This window comes from Pelobates fuscus, chromosome 2 (genome assembly GCF_036172605.1).
Source record: "Pelobates fuscus isolate aPelFus1 chromosome 2, aPelFus1.pri, whole genome shotgun sequence".
NCBI classification, from domain to species: Eukaryota; Metazoa; Chordata; class Amphibia; order Anura; family Pelobatidae; genus Pelobates; species Pelobates fuscus.
This window is the reverse complement of record NC_086318.1, coordinates 419,261,025-419,285,563: the sequence shown is the minus strand read 5'-3', so window position 1 is coordinate 419,285,563 and position 24,539 is coordinate 419,261,025. Positions and strand designations below refer to the sequence as shown.

At 38.7% G+C, this 24,539-nt stretch overlaps 3 protein-coding genes across 4 annotated transcripts in view; all 3 read left to right on the top strand.

Moving 5' to 3' along the window:
- The window catches only part of LOC134587553 (uncharacterized), a 31,581-nt gene extending 20,417 nt beyond the window's left edge, over positions 1-11,164 (top strand). For both annotated transcript variants that reach the window (XM_063444025.1, XM_063444026.1), the window contains exon 3: positions 10,958-11,164. In XM_063444025.1, the coding sequence (XP_063300095.1) occupies positions 10,973-11,164 (192 nt within the window). In that variant the 5' untranslated portion in view covers positions 10,958-10,972. The remainder of the gene's footprint in view (positions 1-10,957) is intronic.
- On the top strand, positions 11,126-13,949 carry LOC134587552 (uncharacterized). Its single transcript, XM_063444024.1, has 2 exons — positions 11,126-11,187; positions 13,623-13,949. Exons 1-2 carry the CDS (start codon positions 11,127-11,129, stop codon positions 13,811-13,813), a joined length of 252 nt encoding a protein of 83 aa, XP_063300094.1. The 5' UTR covers position 11,126; the 3' UTR covers positions 13,814-13,949.
- A 17-nt stretch (positions 13,950-13,966) lies between these two features.
- MKKS (MKKS centrosomal shuttling protein) lies at positions 13,967-22,145 on the top strand. Its single transcript, XM_063444021.1, has 4 exons — positions 13,967-14,971; positions 16,501-16,676; positions 21,028-21,138; positions 21,695-22,145. The coding sequence occupies exons 1-4, from the start codon at positions 13,990-13,992 to the stop codon at positions 22,115-22,117; spliced, it is 1,692 nt and encodes a 563-aa protein (XP_063300091.1). The 5' UTR covers positions 13,967-13,989; the 3' UTR covers positions 22,118-22,145.
- Positions 22,146-24,539: the final 2,394 nt, after the last annotated feature.

Genomic DNA, 24,539 nt, shown 5'->3' with positions numbered 1-24,539 from the left:
TGTATGCTCTGTTTTTACAGCTGCCACTCTCTGTAGATTCTTATGGTCTGGGAAATTCAATTTTCTTTCCCTTTCACTGGGTAAGTTTTTTCTTCATATTTAGGACAATATCTCCTAACATGACCTTATTGGTTGCAATTATAGCATACCATAGAATTACTCTAATAAAACCCTATAATATCTATCTTGGGGTGTGGCCGAATAGTTTTTAGTACCCTGGTAATTTTGTTAATTTTGTGGTCTTTCCTTAAACCTCACTCTAAAATTACCATATTCAATTAATAACCTAATTTCTCCTTCTACCTTCTTCACTAGACACATTTTTAATAGGGGCCAGTCCTGCTGAAGTATCCCTAGACAAAAGTGTGTCTGTGCAACATTTTAGTTATTCCTGTGTTTTTCCTTTTTAACAATTGCAAGGATTTCATAATTTTCATAGCAGCAAAATCTCTTAATCTAGCTCATTTGGTTACCCTGATGTTATAGAGACATATTCACTAACACTCTGCCTGTGTTACTCTTTAGACATAGTAAACTGTTTTGTGTCAGTAATCAAATTCCATGCCTTATTCCTTAAATTAGCACAAACATGTATATCATAATTTTCTCCTTTTAAATTAATCAAAAATAGAAAATTCTAAACTATTCAAACCAGTTGCACACTGTACAACCATTAGCAATATATTTGGAAACAATTCCTGCAACTAAACTCTGGGCTTTTCACATTCTTTATCCTCCAACACATCAATGAGTTAATTTTTAACCCCTTTACTTAATGAGGCTGGCAGCCAGATCAAACGACATCTGGTGGCTACCACATCACTAAATTTTTGTTTATTCATTTCACCTTCAAAAACCCACATATTGTAAAAAGGTCCTCTCTGCTCATCATATTTAGACACATTTTTAATCAATCTGGCTAATCTGAGAGTATCCATCTGACCCTTTTTCTTGCACAATTTCCCCATTTTTCTATATCTTTTCTTCTCTCCTGCCCTTTTCACGCAACTTCTACTTTAATCCAAATCTTTCAGATTTTTCCACAAAATATCTGTAACATTCCCCAGACTAACAATTTTTGCAAATTGTCAAAATTAGTAACAACGTCTAATATTGGACATGTGAGACATTGTTTTATGGGTTCTATTTAACAGATCAGTCTGATTCTTAAGCATTTCTTTCATTATATTAAAATCTTAATTTCCTTGACATTACTTAAACCTTTCAACAACTGCCGAGAGTCTGAGTTTTTGTTTCAACTAATGTTGCATCCAATGCACTCTCAAAAGAGAGCCATGGGGGGCGATTTCCTTCTTTTAACACTTTTAAGGAAATTTACAGTTTAGCTAGAGGCTAGGTAAATTTACTAGACCTTGCAACAACACATATATTTTTCAATTGTTTTTAACAACACATTTCTATTTTGTTTCGATGTATTACAAACATAACAATTACTGGTCTTTTTAAGTTGACACCATTCCTTTATAGAATCTTTAGTTTCCAGAAAGCCTTTTGCCAGTAATGCAACTTTTTCTTTCCCTTTTAACCACATTGCTTTGCTCATTACCAGTTAATCTGTCTAACCATTTCAATACACAATAGCGTTTTCAGGATTAACTCTTTTACAGACAGATCCTGTTACATTTGACAGCAGTCTTTTGCTGCCAATCCATAATTAACTAAACAGTTAATACAATTTGTTTCAATATACATATGAGCAACTTCTACAGACATGTTAAAGACACATACCCTTGAAGTATTTGATTTCCACAGGTGTGCGCATCATCTGATGGAAGAATACTTTTTGGAATATGTAGTTATTTCTTGAGAATCCTCCGAAATGCCATCTTCGATCTGCAATTCGTCATAACATTTATTTCTTCATAAATAAAGTATGGATAAAAGGATCCAGATTGTCATCTCAATTATTATCGTCAAAATTATAATATATTATCAATATATTATCGTCATATTCTTCCGTCAGTACTGAGCATTTCCACGTTCGAACGATTTTTCCCCTGCGCAACTCTATTTTCGCATAGTAAAACTGAATGTTTAAATAAAGGATTTTTGGGATGCCATCCTGCTGTATCAGTCACTTGTGTTTCTCCTGTTGCAAGCCGGGTACTAAAGCTTTTTCTTCAGGGAACAATTTCAACTTTTCTTCAGTGAGTTTCTTGTCTTCTTCTTGTAATCTTCTTGTAGCTTGTAGCAGTCATAATTCAGGCTTAATTCAAAAGTTTGCTGTTGGTGCCCGCATTCTCCACCATTAAATGTAGGAAATTGGCATTCCGTGAAATCTTTGTTTGTCACATATCAGTTTTATTAACAATCGAATCAAATATCTTGCAGTTTAACTTATGTTTATTCAAACATAACAATCCATCTGGTAATAACAAATGTCTTTAACAGTCTTGTCCAATACAGAGAGCAATGTTCTAGGTGTTATCCATTTTTGATGTTAAAGGTATTGGCCACGAATTCTAAACTACAATCAGTTTTATGGGTTTAAAATTCAGTTACAGAGGGGAGTATACATAAGATTGCCTTACTTTAAAATAAGTGGCTATCTTAGAAAAAGGGGAGTTACTTAGCATCATTTGAAATCTATGATTAAAGTCATACGTTATATTTGGCGGCAAGATATGTGAGACAAAGAACTTCTATATACATGATGTAATGAATAATTGCCTGTAGAAATGTGAGTCTTCAAAGGAATTCAGGCTTTCAAGGCTAGGTCAAAGGTTACTATAAACAAGCCCTTCAACATCACTCTTAAAGTGAACCAGATGTGGTCTCCATTCCTATACAATGAAAGTCTGTAATACTCTATAGGCCAAGGTATGGCTTCTCAATTTCAGTGTTCTGGAAGCAATCTGAATTAAACTTATAATATTTGTATCAACACATTAAATACATTTAAAGTACATAATAATATTTTTCAACGTGCCACTAGGGGTACTGGGATATGTAGTTTGTAGGGAGAACCATATGAAACTGCCAGGCTGATAAGGGGGAGTGTGTGGAGGCAGATGGAATGGTTAACCCTGCCTGCTGTGTTTACATATGGGTTAATCCAGCCTCTAGTAGCTGTCTCATTGACAGCTGATAGAGGCGCTTCCGCGCTTCTCACTGTGATTTTCACAGTGAGAAGACTCCAGCGTCCATAGGAAAGCATTGAGAATGCTTTCCTATGGACTAACTGCGCGCACGGCTCTTGCCGTGCATGCGGATTCAGCCGATGACGTCCAAAGGAGGAGGAGAGTCCCCAGCGCTGAGGCAGCCCGGCACTGGAGAAAGGCAAGTGTTTAACCACTTCCTCCAACTTCAGCCTGGCGGGAGTGGGACCCTGAGGGTGGGGACACCCTCAGGGCACTATAGTGCCAGGAAAACGAGTTTGTTTTCCTGGCACTATAGTGGTCCTTTAAAGACGTCTGTTACTGACCATTCATGTCTGTGCTATGGCTTAACCCCTGTTTTGCTGTTTGTGCCCTTCTAAGCATCAAAATCACTTAATCTTAATGAAATGATTTTGTTGCATCAGTGCCGCCCATTCAGACTGCAAATGAAAGCAGTATAGTTTCTAAGGAACGACAATGTTTACATTTTGCTGTCACCATGCCTACTAATGGTTTTAATTCAAAGAGCATCTAAGGGCTTTTGGTTTTTATGGATCCAATATTTGAAATTATTTTATATAGAAACATAGAATGTGACGGCAGATAAGAACCATTCGGCCCATCTAGTCTGCCCAATTTTCTAAATACTTTCATCAGTCCCTGGCCTTATCTTATGGCTAGGATAGCCTTATGCATATCCCACACATGCTTAAACTCCTTTATTGTGTTAACCTCTACCACTTCAGCTGGAAGGCTATTCCATGCATCCACTACTCTCTCAGTAAAGTAATACTTCCTAAAATGATTTTTAAACCCTTGCTCTAATTTAAGACTACGTCCTCCTGTTGTGATAGTTTTATTTTCTATTAAATATAGTCTCATCCTTTACTGTGTTGATTCCCTTTTATGTATTTAAATGTTTCTATCACATCCCCCCTGTCTCGTCTTTCCTCCAAGCTTTACATGTTAAGATCCGTTAACCTTTCCCTGTATCCGGGTGCAGAGGTTGCGGACACCAGATGCTGTGTGTATCCCTTACTTCTCTGTTAGATTCATAGAGTCTGATGGAAAAACATTGGATTGGCAGATTGTGGATATTGTTGCATGCGTCATGTGTCACCTTGATGACCTCTCCTGAAGAGGATTTGCAGCGAGTCTAAGGACTAGTTTACTGGGAAGTTTTGTTGCAGATATTTAAAACCGATAGATATGAGGTAATATCCAAAATACCGGGAAAACCTCAAATAAAAAATGTGTGTATATATATATATTATTTATTATTATTATTTTTTTTCAGTGTTTCTTTAACTTCCCTCTCTGGTGTGTTGTTTTTTTTTTTTTTCATTTATTTATATTTAGATAGGGGGTGCTCCTTGGACCATAACTTCTAAGAGACAAAAAAAGTGGCTTTGTGACTGGCTTATTATTATTATTATTATTATTATTATTGCCATTTACATAGCGCCAACAGATTCCTTAGTTCTTTACAATATTATGAGAGGGGGGATTTAACTATAAATAGGACAATTACCAAAAAAACTTACAGGAACGATAGGTTGAAGAGGACCCTGCTCAAACGAGCTTACAGTCTATAGGAGGTGGGGTATAAAACATATTAGGACAGGAAATAGCAATCAAATAAGGTGGGCGTGAAGGAGAGCCAGAGGAGAGAGTAGAGTGCTGCCCTTTAGGAGAGAGCAAGAGACAGGTATGTAAGGTAGAGGTTACTCTGGGAGGCCATAAGTTTTATTAAAGAGATGGGTTTTAAGGCACTTCTTAAACGATTGAAGACTAGAGGAGAGTCTGATGCCGGTAGGCAGGCTATTCCATAGGAAGGTAGCTGCCCGCGAGAAGTCCTGCAAAAAAAAAAAAATAATAATAAAATTTGGAGATCACTCACAAGTGGAAAGCCATTAAAGGACCACTTTAGGCACCCAGATCACTTCAGCTCAATGAAGTGGTCTAGGTGCCAGGTCAATCTAGTGTTATCCCTGCAGCTGTAAACATAGCAGCTTCACAGAAACTGCTATATTTACATTAGGGTTAATCCAGCCTCTAGTGGCTGTCTCAATGACAGCCGCTAGAGTCGCTTTCGCCCTTCTCACTGTGAAAATCACAGTGAGAAGATGCTGACGTCCATAGGAAAGCATTGAGAAATGCTCTCCTATGGACTGTTTGAATGCGCGTTTCGAGTTGGTTTAAGTCACTTGCTGTGTTTGCTTTGTTTTAAATGTGACGCTTTTGCTTTACTTCCGGTTCGGATTTTGCGACTGTGATACGTCACTTCCGGTATTTCTCTGCAATGGAACGCATTGAGTGTTCCAGACGTCACATAGCTGTAATTCCGACGTCCAGGAACAATATATCGTTTGAAAGTGTCTGTCCTAAATAAGAAAAACAGGGGTGCAACTACGTTTTGGATTATTCTGCAAACTCCAGGACTACATTGTACATATACTACAAAAGACTTTTATATATTTGATTTTATAGATTTTTTTTAATCAAGTATTTTTGACAAGCAAGATCTCCAGCATCCTGTGTCCAGGTTACCAGAGGTATACAAAACAGACCGGGAGCAATAGGAGTTTGACCTCCTCCAAGTGTCGCACTAAGCTTTCCATCAGAGCCATATGAGGTTAATGGCTCTCCACTTGTGAGTGATACCTCAAATTATATTATTTTTAAGCATTTGTACTGGCAATATTGCACTATTGTTTTGTTATATCTTATCTTTACAGATTACTGGCCACTCCTCAAATGGTTGCTAACGGTGCTTCCTGGGGCAGTACTGCATACTATGCAGTACTGCCATTCAGTGTCTCCACCCTCTGCATGCAGACACTGAACTTTCCTCAAAGGGATGCATTGATTCCATAAATCTCTATGAGGAGATGCTGTTTGAGTTGCGCTGGCTCTGCCCCTGATCTGCCTCATTGACAGTCTCAGCTAATCCTATGAGGAAGCATTCTGATTGGCTCAGATCAATACGTCTGATGTTGGCAGACAGTGGCAGTTCAGGGGCAAATGCAGCAGCTTCAAATTTTACTATATTTAGGGATGCAAGAGGGGTTTAGATGGTGGTTTTAACACTATAGAAAAACATGTTTGTGTTCCTGACGCTATGGTGTTCCTTTAAGGGCTGGTTGTATTCCACTTCTTATTTAAAATTGTTGTCCTTGAAGGGAAATCTGATATTTCTATAAATGTTCATGATTTCAAAGCAGCTCTGTGGGTGCATTGTTAATCATTGCCTCACTCTCACCACCACCATGTTGCAATGTCCCCTCTCTCCTCAGCATAGACTCTTGGATCCACTTGATCTGTTGGGATGTGCATCACTACAGATTGGTGATCTATGGAAGATCCTATAGGTTTGTTCGTAGAACGTCTTGTTCATGTGAAATGAGTTGGCACAGACCTATATTTCGCGTCATTTATTTCATGAATAGATTATGGTGAAAGTGTCTCTAACTGCCTTCATTTTATTCATTATACCTATCATGATTTGTAAAGATTCCTGCAGCTGCTCACACACACAATGTAATGATATTGAAAATTAATATTTTGCCCGTACATTACTTAGTGTGTCAGTGTCAGTGTCTGTGTCATACCTGCTTGTTTTTGTGTTAGATGGATTCATTAAGCTGATCGCTTTTTGCCTATGAGCTGGCTCCTGTATCACCGGTTTTAGCTTCTAGCAGAGAGGAATTGTGGAATTATGCCTAGCGCTTTCCAGGTAACCTGTTGACTATTTGCATTGGGGGTATCAGGGCACTTCTGGCACCATAACCACTTCAGCACACTGTATAATGGTTATGATGCTTGGAGTGTTCCATTAAGAATATTTGGTGCATTAAATCCTCCTCAGTAGTGTCGAGTATGTGATATGCAGTTTTTCTTCTGGTAGCTGTTACGTTGCTTCTAAGTTTATGCAGAAACCATGCAATCAGTCTTCATGCAGAAAATCAGCCTGATGCATTCTAATTGGCAGTTAAAGGTTAATTCACTAAACCTGAAGTTGTGAATATTTGGCAAGAGAGGTGCAAATTTTAGAACAAGTGGTTGAGCTGAAGCTATAAGCAAGTTAGAAAAGCTTTCCATGTTGTCCTAAAACATGCAATCGCCTTGTCACTCCGCCACCAGTCTCAGGTTAGTCAATAAACCTCTTTTTTATAGCACATATTCAAATCAGCCCCAATTTATTAAAGGGATCCTACATATCCTATAGGCTCCTGGAGTGCCCCCATCCCGCGGTGCTGAACCCCTTCAGCCACTTACCTGAATCCAGCGCCGATGTCCTTCAGTGCTGGGTCAGGCTCCTCCCTCGCCGACGTAATGCGCATGTGCGGCAATGGCCACGCGCATTAGACCTCCCCATAGGAAAACATTATTCAATGCTTTCCTATGGGAAACATCTGATGCTTGAGTTCCGTGCGGACGTCCAGCGTTGGATAACGGACCAAAAGTCTGTTTGGATTCCGGGAGCCCTCTAGTGGCTGTTTGTTAGCCCCAGAGGGCAGATTTAGAGCTGCAATGTTTTACATTGCAGCACTAAGTGCAAAAGGGTCACAGCTCCCAGACTACTTCAATGAGCTGACATGGTCTGGGTGTCTACAGTGACCCTTTAACGAAACCAAAGTAGTTTCCGGTAAGCTATCCCACAGGTGAGCTTATGCTTTAATGATCATTACAGTGGTACTAAAAACGTCTATTTAAAAATGTGCCTTGGATTTCGTATACTGCCTCCTTTTTGTGCATTGAGTGTTCCTCTAAAAACCACCAAGATTATATGTTTGTATAGATGTTCTACAGAGAACACAGTTTGTATGTTATGTGCTTTGTGCAATCTGTTAATTGTAACGGTACAAACCTCCTATTCAGATGGTCTGCATGTCTCTTAGAGCCAGCAGTCACTGTTTAGTGGATGAGAACAGTTTAGCTATGCAGCATGGGTTTTAATGGGTTATTCCAATTATTGTGACTAGTAATTGGTGGTTAGTTGGTGTTGCTATGGTGAGTCCAACTGTTTTATTAGCACTTCCAATGTTTTATTGCATCAAAGGAACAGCAAGCTCTTGTACTGCTTTATCCCATTTTAAACTCCTTAATCTGTGGAATTTGGAGCGCATTGTGTAATTTGCACAGCTTGTGAGATTGAAATTCACCAATTTCTGCATGTATTACAATTATTTGCATATTGATTGCAGTATAATGGAAATATTTGAGCTAAATCTATTTCATCTAACAGAAAATAGCTTGGCATTCTATTTCTCCTGTAAGATATTGGTGCATTAGATGTATGCTACTGAGAGATCCTGGCAAGTAATGTAATTACTGTTTAAGGGAATGCCATGTGTCCCCACGTTTTATCTGTGCAGCTGAAAACCTTTCTATTTTGACGATTGCCATGCAAACAGTCTCTAGAAGTGCTTCCATGTAATCTATCAGATTAAACTGTGTTTTGCCGTGCATGCACACTAGACTCTTAATGCTTTCCTGTGGGAATGCATTGGATTGGCTGGGATCATCAAACTTGAAGATCTCAGCCAAAGAGAAGGAAATTCTACAAGGAGACCAGGGCTGCGAGGGAGATGTTTTTTTGTTTTTGTTTTATCCCTTGCAGCGGGGGACCCTGTCTCTTAACCCCTTCAGGACGGAGTCAATAGTGCACGTTCTGATCAAAACAAAACGTAAACAAAAACTGGAATTTGCGCTATATGTCTGTTCAACCGTAGTTCCCCTCTTTCATATTAAATGCACCCACACTTATTATATATCATTTTGTTCAGGAGAAACAGGGCTTTCATTTCATATTAAATATTTATATACGAAACATAATTTATTATTAATAAAATGTAAAAAACTGAGAAATAAATGTAAATTTGTTTTAAAAAAATTGTAGTTCCGCCTTACATTTTAGCTGTAAATGTCACGTATTTGTAATCAGCGATGTCTCACGAGTTTGGAAAGTTACAGGGTCAAATATAGAACGTTCCATTTTCAAATTGAAATTTGCCAGATTAGTAATGTTACCTTTGAGACGGTGTGGTAGCCCAGGAATGAGAATTACCCCCATAATGGCATACCATTTGAAAAAGTAGACAACCCAAGGTATTGAGCGTGGGGTATGTTTAGTCTTTTTAGTAGCCACTTAGTCACAAACACTGGCCAAAGTTACGTTCATATTTGTTTTTTGTGAAAAAAGCAAAAAAAAACTAATATTTGGCCAGTGTTTGTGACTAAGTGGCTACTAAAAATGACTGGACATACCCCATTTGCAATACCTTGGGTTGTCTTCTTTTGCAAATGGTATGCCGTCATGGGGGTAATTCCCGTTCCTGGGCTACCATACGGTCTCAAAGGCAACATAACCAATCTGGCAAATTTCAATGTCAAAAAAATGAAATGCAAGCCTTATATGTGACTCTCTAACTTTCCAAAACACCATAAAACCTGTACATGGGGGGTACTGTTATTCTCGGGAGACTTCACTAAACACAAATATTAGTGTATTAAAACATATTACAACAATAATCTAGTCCATAAAAGTGCCGTTTGTTTGTAAAAAATGCAAAAAATGCAAAAAACTTTACTTTTACTTAAAATATCATCGTTGTAATACAATTTACCAGTTTTAAACACTAATATTTGAGTTCGGCGAAGTCTCCCGAGTAAAACAGTACCCCCTATGTACAGGTTTTATGGTGTTTTGGAAAGTTAAAGGGTCAAATATAGTGCTTGCAAATTAAATTCTCTGCACTTTCTCCCTGTGTTGTCAGGCATGTCAATCAAATTTTCATTAATCAAATCACATAATTATGTTAAGATTACTTAAATATACACGTAGAATTTTAATATATATGCATTTATAGGTATTTAAAGTCTACGTGTATACTAATGTAATCTTTTATGTAATTATATGTATTTATCTCTCTCTCTCTCTCTCTCTCTCTCTCTCTCTCTGTATATGTGTGTGTGTGTGGTTATTTGTATTTTTTATATAGATAGATATATATAGAATGTCATTCTAAGTGTATTTTGTTACCTATATATATATATATATATGTATGTGTATATATATATATATATATATATATATATATATATATATATATATATATTAATAACAAAATACAGTTAGAATGAAATGACATCTGAATATATAATTTATTTACATTTTTTTTTCAATATTTTATTTATTTTTATTTTATTTATTTATTATTGTAATTATACGTATATATAATATGTGTATATATCTATTATTTATATATATATATATATATATATAATATATATACATATTATATATGTGACGTCATTCTAAGTGTATTTTAATATTAATATATACTAATATTAATATTAAAATACATTACGTATGACGTTACATATATATAAAAATACTTTTAATTTATTTTTTAACATGTTTAATTATTTTTTTTTACACTCCCCACCAGCAGGGGGACTGTCTGACATTTCAGACAGTCCCCCTGCTGGCAGATCCACAGCCAGCTATAGGGGGCCATGTAATCGCTCTTTGAGAGCGATCACATGGCCCCCGGGGGCCTCATTTGCCGGGGGAGGGCCCTCCAGTATAGGATCACGGCGGAGGTGAGTACCGCCGAGGTCCTGGGGGCTTAAGCCGTTATTAAACGGTGACTAGGACACCAGTTTCTGATGCTATAGTGTTCATTTAAACTGTAAATCTCTTGGCTTGCAAATCTAAAAGAAGGTGGATAGAAACCTAGGATAATATAGCTTTTGTAGGGTTTCAGAGTTTGTAAAATATTAGGATTTTTTTTTTTATTGTGATTTTAAGGCGTTCTTTCTCTTTTGTATAGATTGGCATCAGAAGTATGGGGCTAAAGAACTTATGGAAGAACTACAAAGTGTTGATTGTAATGGGAACGGGTCTTGGACTGGTACATTGGGGCTGGTATAACATGAAGTCGAGTCCGATCTTCCACCCAGAACGTGAAGCTGTTGTTCCAGTACCGGGCATTGTTGGACATGTTCTGGACAGTGACAGAGCAACAAAAGCAAAATAGTGATCTACTAAATAGTTTTTTAGGTATGTTTCCGTACTCGCCTTTTTAATGTTCCACTGAGAATTTGCTTAGGTCTTTACACACTTCAGGCTGCAGTTGACTGCAGTTAAGTATTGTATTAATTCTGTAAAAAAAATTCGATTAAAGGAACACTGTTGTTAGGAATGCAAACATGTACTCCTAATGCTATAGTGTCAATATGTACTAAAATGGAAAAACTTTCTGCTATTATCTGCAAATCCTCATGGTTGGGAGCTTCTGCAGTGAGAATTCTAAATTAAGAAATGGCTGAAACATCTTGGCAAAACTAGGTGTCTACAGTCAGCATCAGATTTTGTTCATTAAAAGACATGAATGTAACCTATGGTGTATGTTGCATCAAGTAAATCCTCTCTGGGCCTCTATTGTCTTGACATTTAACCCCATTATAGTTTTCTTATCAGAGGAGAGACCCAGTCGAGGAAGGCACAACCATGTCATACAAGAACCATAACATCCTCCTGGGACATATCTGATTGGTGGAGTAAAGGCTTACAGCTGCGGCACCTTAAATGTAGAGACGTTGTGACAGTGTCCTCTAAGGAGCTTAGTTTAAGGATTGGCGTGGCCAGATAGGAGTTGTGAATATTTGGCAAGAGAGGTGCAAATTTTAGAACAAGTGGTTGAGCTGAAGCTATAAGCAAGTTAGAAAAGCTTTCCATGTTGTCCTAAAACATGCAATCGCGTTGTCAGTCCGCCACCAGTCTCAGGTTAGTCAATAAACCTCTTTTTTATAGCACATATTCAAATCAGCCCCAATTTATTAAAGGGATCCTACATATCCTATAGGCTCCTGGAGTGCCCCCATCCCGCGGTGCTGAACCCCTTCAGCCACTTACCTGAATCCAGCGCCGATGTCCTTCAGTGCTGGGTCAGGCTCCTCCCTCGCCGACGTAATGCGCATGTGCGGCAATGGCCACGCGCATTAGACCTCCCCATAGGAAAACATTATTCAATGCTTTCCTTTGGGAAACATCTGATGCTTGAGTTCCGTGAGGACGTCCAGCGTTAGATAACGGACCAAAAGTCTGTTTGGATTCCGGGAGCCCTCTAGTGGCTGTTTGTTAGCCCCAGAGGGCAGATTTAGAGCTGCAATGTTTTACATTGCAGCACTAAGTGCAAAAGGGTCACAGCTCCCAGACTACTTCAATGAGCTGACATGGTCTGGGTGTCTACAGTGACCTTTTAACGAAACCAAAGTAGTTTCCGGTCTGCTATCCCAGATCCCTATTAACATTTTGAAACCATAGAAAAAGTACCATAACAATTATATTCTGTATCGGTTTTGGTGACATGAATCCCCTAGTGCCATCCCGTAGGTAAGATTCAAACCATTTTCAAACAGTTTAAATAAGCACTTTGTGAAAATACTTTCATCCAATTTTTTTACTTATTCTTTGGTCACAGGTAGATGTAGGTAGTAAAAAAAAACACGTAAAATCCATATTTTTTTTTTGTGTCCTACATGGAAATTGGACGGTGTGCAAGAGCATGCAGAAGTGTCTGTATTTGGTGAATGTTGATTGGACGGAATCTATTAGCATGTTCCGTGATAAAGAGACAGTCTTGCTAATCTTTCATGGACACCCACACTCTGATAACCCTGCATTGCAAGGATCAGGAAGGTTTTGATATACACACAATGCGTATTAAAACATTATTATTTTTTCTGTTCCTGTAATTTGCTCTGTGAGCATGTTAACAGCTCGTATATCGGGATTAAGTTCCTTTTGTTAAGCCTTATCTGTGCTTGTCCGGTCATTGCTAAGCTACAATTCCATCATTTCCAGTCCATGTTTGCTGATAATGATTCACATTGTGATTCAGGAAGTATGTAACTGCTCAGGCGAAGTGATCTCCACAGCGTATGTAAAACATGGATTGTTTAAAGAAACATGCCACTCTAGTCTGAAGTACACTCGCTGTGCTTTGTAGATTTTTTTTTTTTTATTTTGATTTTTTTTTTTGGGGTGGGGGTTGTGAGGGGGTAGAGTGGGGGTGACTCCATCTTCTTTGGACTATAGAAAATACAATAATGTATTCTATTAGCATTTACATTTTAAAGAATTCATAATTCATATTTGAAATGGCTGCCTTTGCTTCACAACTGGTGTCTTTGCAGGAAGTCAACCAGCTACTCATTGTAATGTAATGATAGGACTGCAGAGTGTATCCTTTGGTCAGTAATTTTATGAGGAATTCAAAAGTTTGAAGTTCAGTTGTCTTTTCACTGTAGAATGCTACCAACTGCACCACCTAGAAACAGAAGTCATGACATCATATGTATAGCAGTATTGTGTTGAGAAAAAAGGGAAATGCTGCAGTTTGGGGGGTGGGGGAGAGGCAGAAAGGGGGTTGACTTGTGTTCCAAAAATATTTAAATATAATGTGTTCATAACTGTGTTCTGTGTATTTACAGATTGTGAGTGCTGCTATTTTTCCTACCAAGAAGTAACCATGAAAAATAGAACATGGCTCAGAAAAAATTGGCTTTTAGTAGCTGGACTATCCTTTTTAGGGATTCACTTTGGGACGTATTTTATTCAAAGAATGGCAAAGAGTTCTGCTAAGTCAAGCTTGGAGCTGAAAGATTCTAAAAACAATCAATGAAGTTTTCATCTCCTCGTCTTCAAATAAAATAATTAGTCTAAATCAACCCACCGTCTTTTGTGATCTAGTTGTCAATGTCTGTTATTGGTTTGATGAACATTCTTTCCCTCTTGGTTTGATCACAATAAAATTAAATTTTAAACACAGCCTAGATAAAATTGCTTAAACCAGGCACCATGTCCAGATTTGAACCTAAAAAGCAGTCCATGTGTACGACCGGTCCTTTAAGTAGCAAATCAATCCAGGAACCCCTTTGTGTTTTACATGAGATTGTACGTTCATGCTATGGCCCATCTGGTAGACTAAAACAGGTTCACAATGGTACCGGAGGGTGTGTGGTGACAACATCTCAGTCCTTCACCTTACTTGCTAGTATTTCTCTGCGCCATCCGGTCTTGAAGCTGTTAGTAGCTTCTGTTCGCAACCATATATCCTGTTTTAGCGACTGTGGCCTTTTTGCAGCAAACCTTTGTTGCAGTCTTACTGCCAGGTTCTTGGACTTAAATATCTCCCCTCACACCATAGTTGCAATAACCAGAAGTCTCTTGGCCACTTGTATTGATTATGTGAACTCTGAACATTGTGGGTGCAAAATGGCTGCAGACTTTAGTAGCAGTACGTTCCTGCTTCGCTTAACTGGTTCTGTGCTTTCTAGCAAGCCGGCGTGCATGCTTACTTACCGGGAAGCCGACTTTATCAGCACATTGCTAGTAAAGGCTTTCCTTTTAGCAATTCCAAATGAGACGGGATCCAGCGTTAAGCTGGGCAACTGTGTTTTTGTCCCTGTAGAAGGTCTAAGTGTTACTGAGTCTTCTATAGTGCCCGGACTTCTTATCAAAATCCATGAGTTAAGTTGGAATAGATCTGTAGACTTCAATGGATCACCCATTAAATTGGCCTTGTTTTCAGTCTCCTTATCTGGAGATTTTTGTGATACCGGTGAAGGAACGGTGGAGTTGCTGAGTGGTGTCAATGCAGAACGCGCTATGCTGGATCAACTATTCATGTTGGCTAAACAGTTGGTGGAAGACCACGTAAACTGCGTTGTGTGTCAAAAAGTGATTCATCCGTCCGTCAAGCAGTACCTTAAGGAAAAGAATGTCCTTGTTGTGGACAGATTGGGAGCCGCTCCAATGGACACTTTAAGCCAAATGTCAGGTACATCAAAGTGTATCTTTTAAAATATCTCAAGTGTTTCAAAGAAACCAAACTGATTTTTTTTTAAATTGCTCTCTTCTAATATTAGTGAGTCGTATTTATGCATGCAACAACTGGTGTCCTTAAACACAAAGGAATTATCCATTAAAGGGGCTCTCTCCCATTAATTTGTGGTCTAGCTCTTCATTTGCTAATATTGATGTTACATTAACAAAATAGCAATATTGCCCAGATGTGTATCATACTCATTTGTTAAGCTTGCTATCTTAATTTGGATTAAAATGACAGCTGGCAGGAATGTTCTTAGATTCTAGATGCTCTAGAACAGGGGTAGGCAACCTTTGGCACTTCAGATGTTGTGGACGTCATCTCCTGTAATGCTGGCAAAGTATCAAGGTAGATGTAGTCTACAACATCTGGATTGCCTACCCCTGCTCTAGAATTACTCTAAATGTACTCCCACAAGTCATTAACTACTGAAAGAGACTCAAGCATAGAAAACTGTAATATTTCTACTTAAGATGAATCCATTTTACAGCATTGTAATTGTATTTTCTGTGACAGAATTCTAAGCCAACTCAGAATGGTATTTATACAGAAATATAAAAAATGTTGATACAGATTTGATGTCCCCCATGTGTAAGAACAGGCTAGGCAAATGAGAATGGAATGACAAGGTCGGCAATTTAATACTAAATCAGGCACAACATTTGAAAGAAAATACCTGTCCCTATTTAGAAGCACTGCCACTGTGCCTTTACATTGCCCACAGCTTTCATGCACAAGTTAGTGAGGAAGACTTCACGATATGCATTCAGTTTTTTGCCTCTGTGACCATAAGGCTTGGTGTGGGAAGAGATTAGCTTGTGTTTGTGTGTATTTGCACTTAAGCTAGTTTAAGTCTAACTGTTTTATTATAGTTGGGGGGGGAATTGCTTTTTTTTTTTTTTTTTTTTTTTTTTTAAATACCTTGGGGTTTCTACTTTTGCAAAATATACTCCTTCCAACATATAATTTGCAAAGGATCAGCATTTGAGGCGTGAGCCCACCATCGAATGTCCAATATTTAAAAGCTGCAGCAGTCCCCCAGTGGGCAGTATGGGGGCCATTCCTTTACCCTTGTCAGAGTATTGTTGAAAAGCCATTTGGATGCAATTATTTATATTGCAGTAGCACACATCACCCTCATCGTGTGAATGTAGTATGAAAAACACAATATTGATGAAGATTTTGTCTCAGATTGGTAAAAGTGTTAAAATGCCCCTCCGTTAATACCCTGATGCATGGTTTTGAAATGATATGCTTATGTGTCCGTTTTGTGACCACTTTTAAAATTCCAGGTCCAATATAATACATATTGAGACTTTTGGTTTTGGAACAGTAACATTGCTAAAATTTCTCCAGTAAGGCTGTTTTTAATAGTAGATAATATATATGATCTTTGATGGTACATTATCAAGCATAGCATCATGTGAAGCAAAGTCTCCATTTAGTTTAGAATTCTAATGTATTTTGTTTTCTTATTGCAGGAGCAAAGCCCATAGCTTCTCTAAGTGTGGTTTCTTCGACTTGTTGTGGCCGCCTCCGGGAATTACGCAGACTGTCCTATGGATCCCATCACTATTTACATTTTATTCCTTTTGACACCTCCGTGAGCAGCTTTGTGCTTTGCAATCGAAATGAAACTTCATTAAAAGAGCTTATGGTAAGCAGAAGTTTCTAGTAGCAGATTAGAAACGGCAGTTCTAATTAGTCAACTCATTTTTTGTTTTGAAATGCTTAGAAAAATCTGCTGCTCAAGGGATCATGAACGGGTAAACTATTACATTCGTCCTATAGATAATGCATAAAATGTATGCAAAATAAATAAACAATAATAAAAAGTGATACACACACAACTAAAGTTGCTGCAAATCGCCCAGGCAATGCAACGTCTGCCATGAGTGCTGCTTAAACCAGGAAGTGTCTCGGCCACTGAACTCCCTTTAAGCCCCAAAATCAATCCATCTTATTGTACTGGTTATACTGTTGGGATTCTGTGTGCGCAGTATATGTAAGACAGACGTCAAGGATTTTGTCAAACAATGCTGAGAATTGCCTGGGACCCAATACCCACCCACTAGTTTGTGACATCAAAATGAGTAGGTTTCCTCTTCCAGTGTGTTTGAACCCTCCTTTGATTCTCACATTGTGCAATGATTGACTGTACGAATTGGGTATTAACAAGATTTGGCTTCACTCCCGAATGTCATTCCAGCCAAAGTTAACTCCCTTAACTTTTTAAAAGAAAAAACAAAGGATATTTTCTCTCCCTGAGGCACAAAACCAAATACAAATACAAACCCATAAAGGTTTGGGTTATTTTCCTGATTTTGAAAGACACTGGGTCAGGGGGGGGGGGAGGGGGGAAGAGAGCTATGCTTATAGGCACTATAAACTCTTCCACTACTACCTTTAAGAATGGGACCAGTGAGAACCGGTAGGAACCCCTTACTGCCTGACACACAAGACTAAAAGTAGGAAGTGTCAAATGGATTGAGCATCCTCCACATGGGAAATGAAAAAGAAAAATGTAAACCTCATAGCTGAACAGATTTCGTGTGTTCACCAGGGGAAAGACAAAGCCTTATTACTGGCTACGACTGAAAATACCGCTGTAGGCTTAGTTGGCTGTAAAGACCGAGAAGCTACAATGGTAGCCTTATAAAATGGAAATTAGCACCTAAAGTATAATAAGTAGAGCTGTTATTTATTTGTTTGATATCTAAAGTTTGTGCATAACCATAGTTCTCTCTGAAGATAATTAAATGTAAACACCTGTCATATATCAAGCATGGGAGCATGCTAGTTAACCATAGGTGTTCTTTAACACTGACACATGTGTGAGCTTGTCATAATTCAGGATCCAACATCAAATTTGATGTTTTTAGGAAAACTGAACGATTCTAAATCCATTAAGGTTTATTTTAATCGGGTGAAAGACCGTGTTGATACAAAAACGTTCCATGTCTATAGAATACATTTAATTATTAAATCAGGACAGCAGTTACAATCTCAAATACCTTGAAGCAGCCATCGCAAACATCCCCTGTTCTACAATTGCAAGAAAAAGTATGTGAACCCTTTGGAATGATATGGATTTCTGCACAAATTGGTCATAAAATGTGATCTGATCATCATCTAAGTCACAACAATAGACAATCACAGTCTGCTTAAACTAATAACACACAAAGAATGAAATGTTGCCATGTTTTTATTGAACACACCATGTAAACATTCACAGTGCAGGTGGAAAAAGTATGTGAACCCTTGGATTTAATAACTGGTTGAACCTCCTTTGGCAGCAATAACTTCAACCAAACGTTTCCTGTATTTGCAGATCAGACGTGCACAACGGTCAGGAGTAATTCTTGACCATTCCTCTTTACAGAACTGTTTCAGTTCAGCAATATTCTTGGGATCTCTGGTGTGAATCGCTTTCTTGAGGTCATGCCACAGCATCTCAATCGGGTTGAGGTCAGGACTCTGACTGGGCCACTTCACAGGGCGTATTTTCTTCTGTTTAAGCCATTCTGTTGTTGATTTACTTCTATGCTTTGGGTCATTGTCCTGTTGCAACACCCATCTTCTGTTGAGCTTCAGCTGGTAGACAGATGGCCTTAAGTTATCCTGCAAAATGTCTTGATAAACTTGGGAATTCATTTTTCCTTTGATGGCAATCCGTCCAGGCCCTGACGCAGCAAAGCAGCCCCAAACCATGATGCCCCCACCACCATACTTCACAGTTGGGATGAGGTTTTGATGTTGGTGTGCTGTGCCTCTTTTTCGCACACATAGTGTTGTGTGTTTCTTCCAAACAACTCAACTTTGGTTTCATCTGTCCACAGAATATTTTGCCAGTACTGCTGTTGCACATCCAGGTGCTCTTGTGCAAACTGTAAACGTGCAGCAATGTTTTGTTTGGACAGCAGTGGCTTCCTCTGTGGTATCCTCCCATGAAATCCATTCTTGTTTAATGTTTTACGTATTGTAGATTCGCTAACAGGGATGTTAGCATTTGCCAGTGACTTTTGTATGTCTTTATCTTACACTCTAGGATTCTTCTTCACCTCATTGAGCAGTCTGCGCTGTGCTCTTGTAGTCATCTTTACAGGACGGCCACTCCTAGGGAGAGTAGCAGCAGTGCTGAACTTTCTCCATTTATAGACAATTTGTCTTACCGTGGACTGATGAACAGCAAGGCTTTTGGAGATACTTTTATAACCCTTTCCAGCTTCATGCAAGTCAACAATTCTTAATCGTAGGTCTTCTGAGAGCTCTTTTGTGCGAGGCATTATTCACATCAGGCAATGCTTCTTGTGAAAAGCAAACCCAGAACTGGTGTATGTTTTTTATAGGGCAGGGCAGCTGTAACCATCACCTCCAATCTCATCTCATTGATTGGACTCCAGTTGGCTGACATCTCACTCCAATTAGCTCTTGGAGATGTCATTAGTCTAGGGGTTCACATACTTTTTCCACCTGCACTGTGAATGTTTACCTGGTGTGTTCAATAAAAGCATGGCAACATTTCATTCTTTGTGTGTTATTAGTTTAAGCAGACTGTGATTGTCTATTGTTGTGACTTAGATGATGATCAGATCACATTTTATGACCAATTTCTGCAGAAATCCATATCATTCCAAAGGGTTCACATACTTTTTCTTGCAACTGTATAAATAAACAATAGGAAAACATTCTACAATCATGGGGAAAATCCCAAGAAACATTGAAGGAACACTGAAGTGTTCGGAATACAACCTTGTGTTCCTCTACCTATAGTAGGCCGCACCCCTCTTACCTTTACTCCCTTGCTGAGGTCGCAGTTGATAATCTCAGCCAATCCAATGTTTCCCGATAGGGATACATTGGGAGGTTATGCACATGGCAAAACACATCTGATTGCACAGTGAGTTTAACTGGAAGACAGGCACTAGAGGTGCATTTAACCCTTCCATGTAAACCTTTCTGTTTCAACAAAATTACAATGTATTACATTGCAGGGTTAAAATGACAGGACCATTTCATTGAGTTGATGATGTCTGCATAACATTAGTGGTCCTTTAAACAACAATGTAGCTTGCACCAGAAAACCATTTTTGATGAAGGTTGTTACAAGTCAAATTAGTAACACAGAGGGAAAGGTATGCTTTCTTTATCATATATGTGGGGTTACAATATATCTTCTAGTTTGCAAAAGTACCCCTTCAAATAGCTTATTGAGCTAAAGATAAAAAATACAAGGCAACATTTTTTTAGTTTATTCATAACAATATAATTAAAAAAAAAAAAAAAAAAACTACTGCTGCAGGATAAAACATTTTGAAATATTTTTTCATGCCGTATCCAATTTTATTGAACACAAAGGAAAGCATGCAGAGGGCTGAGTTGGAAAGTCCTAGGCAGTAAGATAAATTTAGAGGCATGTGGAGTTAGAAACTTTAGGTAAGGAACCAGGATACTGAAGATAAATGGTATTGCCATTGAGGGTTAGAGACCTACGGACATGTGGGGTCAAGGATTGAGTTGTCTGCTAGTAAAACATGTGGAGTACAAGGGTAGGAATCACTGACCGTAAGAGACCTAAAGAGTCTCCGGGTTAGAGGCTTGTGAACCTAATGGTGTAAGGGATCTTGGTGCTAAGAAGGCTGAAGGCAGTGGACCCTCGAATAGAGCTTATCAGACCCACTGTGTCAGAGTTCGAGAACAAGAATAATTTCAGCTACTAACATGGGGATCCTAAAATTAATTTCAACTTAATAAGGAATCCTTAAAGCATGTAAATGTATCATGTTAGACCAGTGTCATGTGAAAACCATGCATATTATTATTAAGGCTACGTTAGCTAGTATGATCTGTGCAGACAGTAGAACAGGCAAGACTAAGGAATGTCCTGTCAAAGTCTGAACAAAGGTACAAAATGTTCTATGAGTTTATCTATTGAGATCCTGTTATATTATCACCGTGAATTATGCATCCATTAGGTATAGCCTTTATGGGACTTCCTTTAATTTCAGACTACCTGTCAGGCTGCACAGCACATCTTACTGCTTACTCTTAAAAAGCCTTGGGTATTACTTGGTGGTGGCTGCACTGAAACACATTTGGCTGCATTCATCAGGTATAAGGTAAGTCGTCGGAGATTCTTTTAATTAAAGTGAGTTGCAAAATCTTCTAGAATTGGTCCATATTTGTACATGTCATCACTAAGAAAATATGCATTTTCTGATGGGCCCATACAGGTCTTTAAACAGAATTTGGGTGCACAGTTCACATATCAAGTGGCCATGCATCCTCTGTATGCCCTCTCATTGCAACCTCAACCCTACTAATTATAAAATGAATGTCCCTAAACCAGCTATTCTATCTAGATCATTTTTCTAAAATGTATTTTACATAGTAACAGATGTGGTAGAGGTTAACACAGTGAAGGAGTTGAAGCATGCGTGGGATGGGCATAAGGCTACTATCCTAACTATAAGATAATGCCAGGGACTAATGACAGTATTTAGAAAATTGGGCAGACTAGATGGGCTGAATGCTTCTTATCTGCCGTCACATTCTATGTTTCTAAGTATTCAGAATTGCTGTTTACATTTGAAATACTTCTACAGGAAAAAGTCATGCTAATGTTTGTACTTGAGAAATTCAGTTATACCAAGGAATTTGTTTTCTGTGTTTCAGAGTGCCAACATCCAGAGCAGTTGTCTGAAAGAACTGAACTGTTCAGCATCGGAATACCAGCTGGTGTCCAAATGTTTTTGTGCTTCATTAGAATCTGTAGCCCGAAGTTTGGAACACGATGGTGGAGAAATGATGATTGATTTGCAAGATGCCCATTTATGGTCTGTTCCTCCCAGTGGTAGTTCAGAAATTGACCATCACTGTGGCTGTGGTATACACCGGTCAAGAGACAGTTTGAAGTGGAACGTGGTGGGAAGCCAGTATGAGCCGTTTAATCCACAGACCAGTCAAAACATATTGCCTACTGCAGCAGACCAGCTGATTTTGGACTGTTTCTCTGCAAAATGTAACGGATTGCAGGTAGCTGTTGACACAGCTGCTCTGATTCTGGATCTGTCCTACATTGTAGAAGATCAAAATTGATTTAAAATACACATTTTGTCTCTCCTTATCTTATTACCGTATTTTTTTTTTAGGTTTGCGGAATCCATATTGTGTTTTTGTAAACGACTTATCATTCCCTTGAAGTGTTAGCAGGAGAGTACATTTCTTAGGGAGAACTTAATCAGGTCGGTCCTATAACATCAGATTCTCACTGACTGCTCAATATACCTACGGGCACCTTCAAAGCTCGGGTAATAGAAAATAAATGAAATGTATTTCATCACCAACACCATTAATGTGTAAATAGGCCCAGTAAGTAAACTTTAAAATAATAGTTTGATGTTAAGAGGATACCAAAAAAGATTTAATATGTATTTAAATGTTTTGGGAAGATAGCAGACTATGGGTAATTTATACCAGAGAGGTGTTGAAAGGTAGATTTCAGTAGAGCAAGAATACATAAATGTTTTAAAAGCAATATAATTTATCAGAGGGTTCCACAGTTGTCCGTAAAAGGATACTGCTGCACCAAGAATTGGCATATTATAATATATTTTAGTATTTACTCTTTAGCTGCCTATAAACGGTAAGCTAACTGCAAGATAATCAGAAAGACGACTTCTGTCCCTGCAAACCTCATTTTTCATGGAGGAATCGTAGAGGAATGACTGCATTTAATAGACGGCCTTAATCTGTCAAACTGTATCAAGGATTCTTACAGCTTAGAAAATAATAATTGTTGCTGAAAATAAAAATCCTTCAAAGTGTTGAGAAATACCGTATTTATCGGCGTATAACACGCACTTTTTCTCCCTGAAAATAGGGAGAAAATCATGGGTGCGTGTTATACGCCGATATCCTACATTTACTTACCTGTCTTGAAGCGTGGGCCGGCTTCACAGCGCGCACCGCGGAACTGGAACTTAAATTTCAGGTTCCGGTTTCCAGGGGGACTGAAAGGAAGTGTGCACACTATTGTGTGCACACTTCCTTTCAGTCCCGCCGGTACTGGAACTTAAATTTCAGGTTCCGGTTTCCGGCGGGACTGAAAGGAAGTGTGCACACTATTGTGTGCACACTTCCTTTCAGTCCCGCCGGAAACCGGAACCTGAAATTTAAGTTCCAGTTCCGCGGTGCGCGCTGTGAAGCCGGCCCACGCTTCAAGACAGGTAAGTAAATATGGGACAGAGGGAAAGTGCACTAGGGGACACTATGGGAGGGGGGACACACTATGGGGTTGGAGAATACTATGGGGTTGGAGAATACTATGGGAGGGGGGAGAGAATATTATGGGAGGGGGGAGAGAATACTATGGGAGGGGGGAGAGAATACTATGGGAGGGGGGAGAGAATACTATGGGAGGGGGGAGAGAATACTATGGGAGGGGGGAGAGAATACTATGGGAGGGGGGAGAGAATACTATGGAAAGGGGGGGGAACACTATGGGATGAGGGGGGGGAATACTATGGGAGAGGTGGAAATTTCCTGGAATTTCCTTCTGGAAATGAGGTGCGTGTTATACGCCGATAAATACGGTAATAGAGCCTACCCATCACTAGTGCATTAACATTTTAAAATAGAATTAGACTGAAATACATAAAATTTTGTGTTACAAAATACTGTAGATTGTTCTACAGCAAGATTGCTAATCTTGTTAATCTAGTTAAGATTCAGAAAAGGGTCTGAGATCCCCACACATACCAGTACTGCGTAGCTTAAAAAAATAAAATAAATCCTGTGTGTAGGGAAGGGGCACTCTTCTCATCATAACGAATATCGAGCTAAATTCACCATGGCTGCTCGGAGTGGCAAAAGGACGTTGGAATCTGGAACTTGCCACAAGTCCAGTGGTACTTCACAAGCTGAGATTTACATGTTTGATGAACAATCTGAAGGCTATATTTAGGGGAATGGTCTAGTCCAGGGGTAGGCAACCTTCGGCTCTACAGATGTTTTGGACTACATCTCCCATAATGCTTTTACAGCCATATTGCTGGCAAAGCATCAAGGGAGATGTAGTCCACAACATCTGTAGAGCCGAAGGTTGCCTACCCCTGGTCTAGTCTTTTAAAAAAGTTTGATCATTGTGGTTAGGTTGTGACCTGGTGTCCTGGGCTGACTGGGAAAATGTAGAGTGTGGAAGGGATTAGGGGTAAGAAGAGTTACCTCTACAGTCTTAATTTTTCCCCATTTTTTTTTTTTTTTTATACTTTTAATGTTTTACAATTTTATAGCTATATGCATTTGTTAATGCTCTGTGCCCTCTTTGTACCTAACATTCTATTTAGAGTTTCAGTGTTTCTCAAACAATGTAAGAAGTCCTTAGTTGCTTTAGTACCATCATCCTTAAACGTACCAATACCTTTTAGTCTGTCCCATTGTTCTATGATGAGAAACATTCTACTATAATCCGAAATATTAAACATTTGGGGCCTACTTTGCGCAAATAGCAGTATCTCCT

What these genes read in the sequence shown, in the direction of transcription:
- LOC134587552 (XM_063444024.1), top strand. Translation starts at nt 11,127, where the DNA reads ATGTTCTGGACAGTGACAGAGCAACAAAAGCAAAATAGTGATCTACTA. An exon ending in TCTACTAAATAGTTTTTTAG is followed by an intron (nt 11,188 to 13,622) that starts GTATGTTTCCGT and finishes GTGTATTTACAG; the next exon opens with ATTGTGAGTGCTGCTATTTT.
- MKKS (XM_063444021.1), top strand. Translation starts at nt 13,990, where the DNA reads ATGTCCAGATTTGAACCTAAAAAGCAGTCCATGTGTACGACCGGTCCT. An exon ending in CACTTTAAGCCAAATGTCAG is followed by an intron (nt 14,972 to 16,500) that starts GTACATCAAAGT and finishes TTCTTATTGCAG; the next exon opens with GAGCAAAGCCCATAGCTTCT. An exon ending in CTGCATTCATCAGGTATAAG is followed by an intron (nt 21,139 to 21,694) that starts GTAAGTCGTCGG and finishes TCTGTGTTTCAG; the next exon opens with AGTGCCAACATCCAGAGCAG.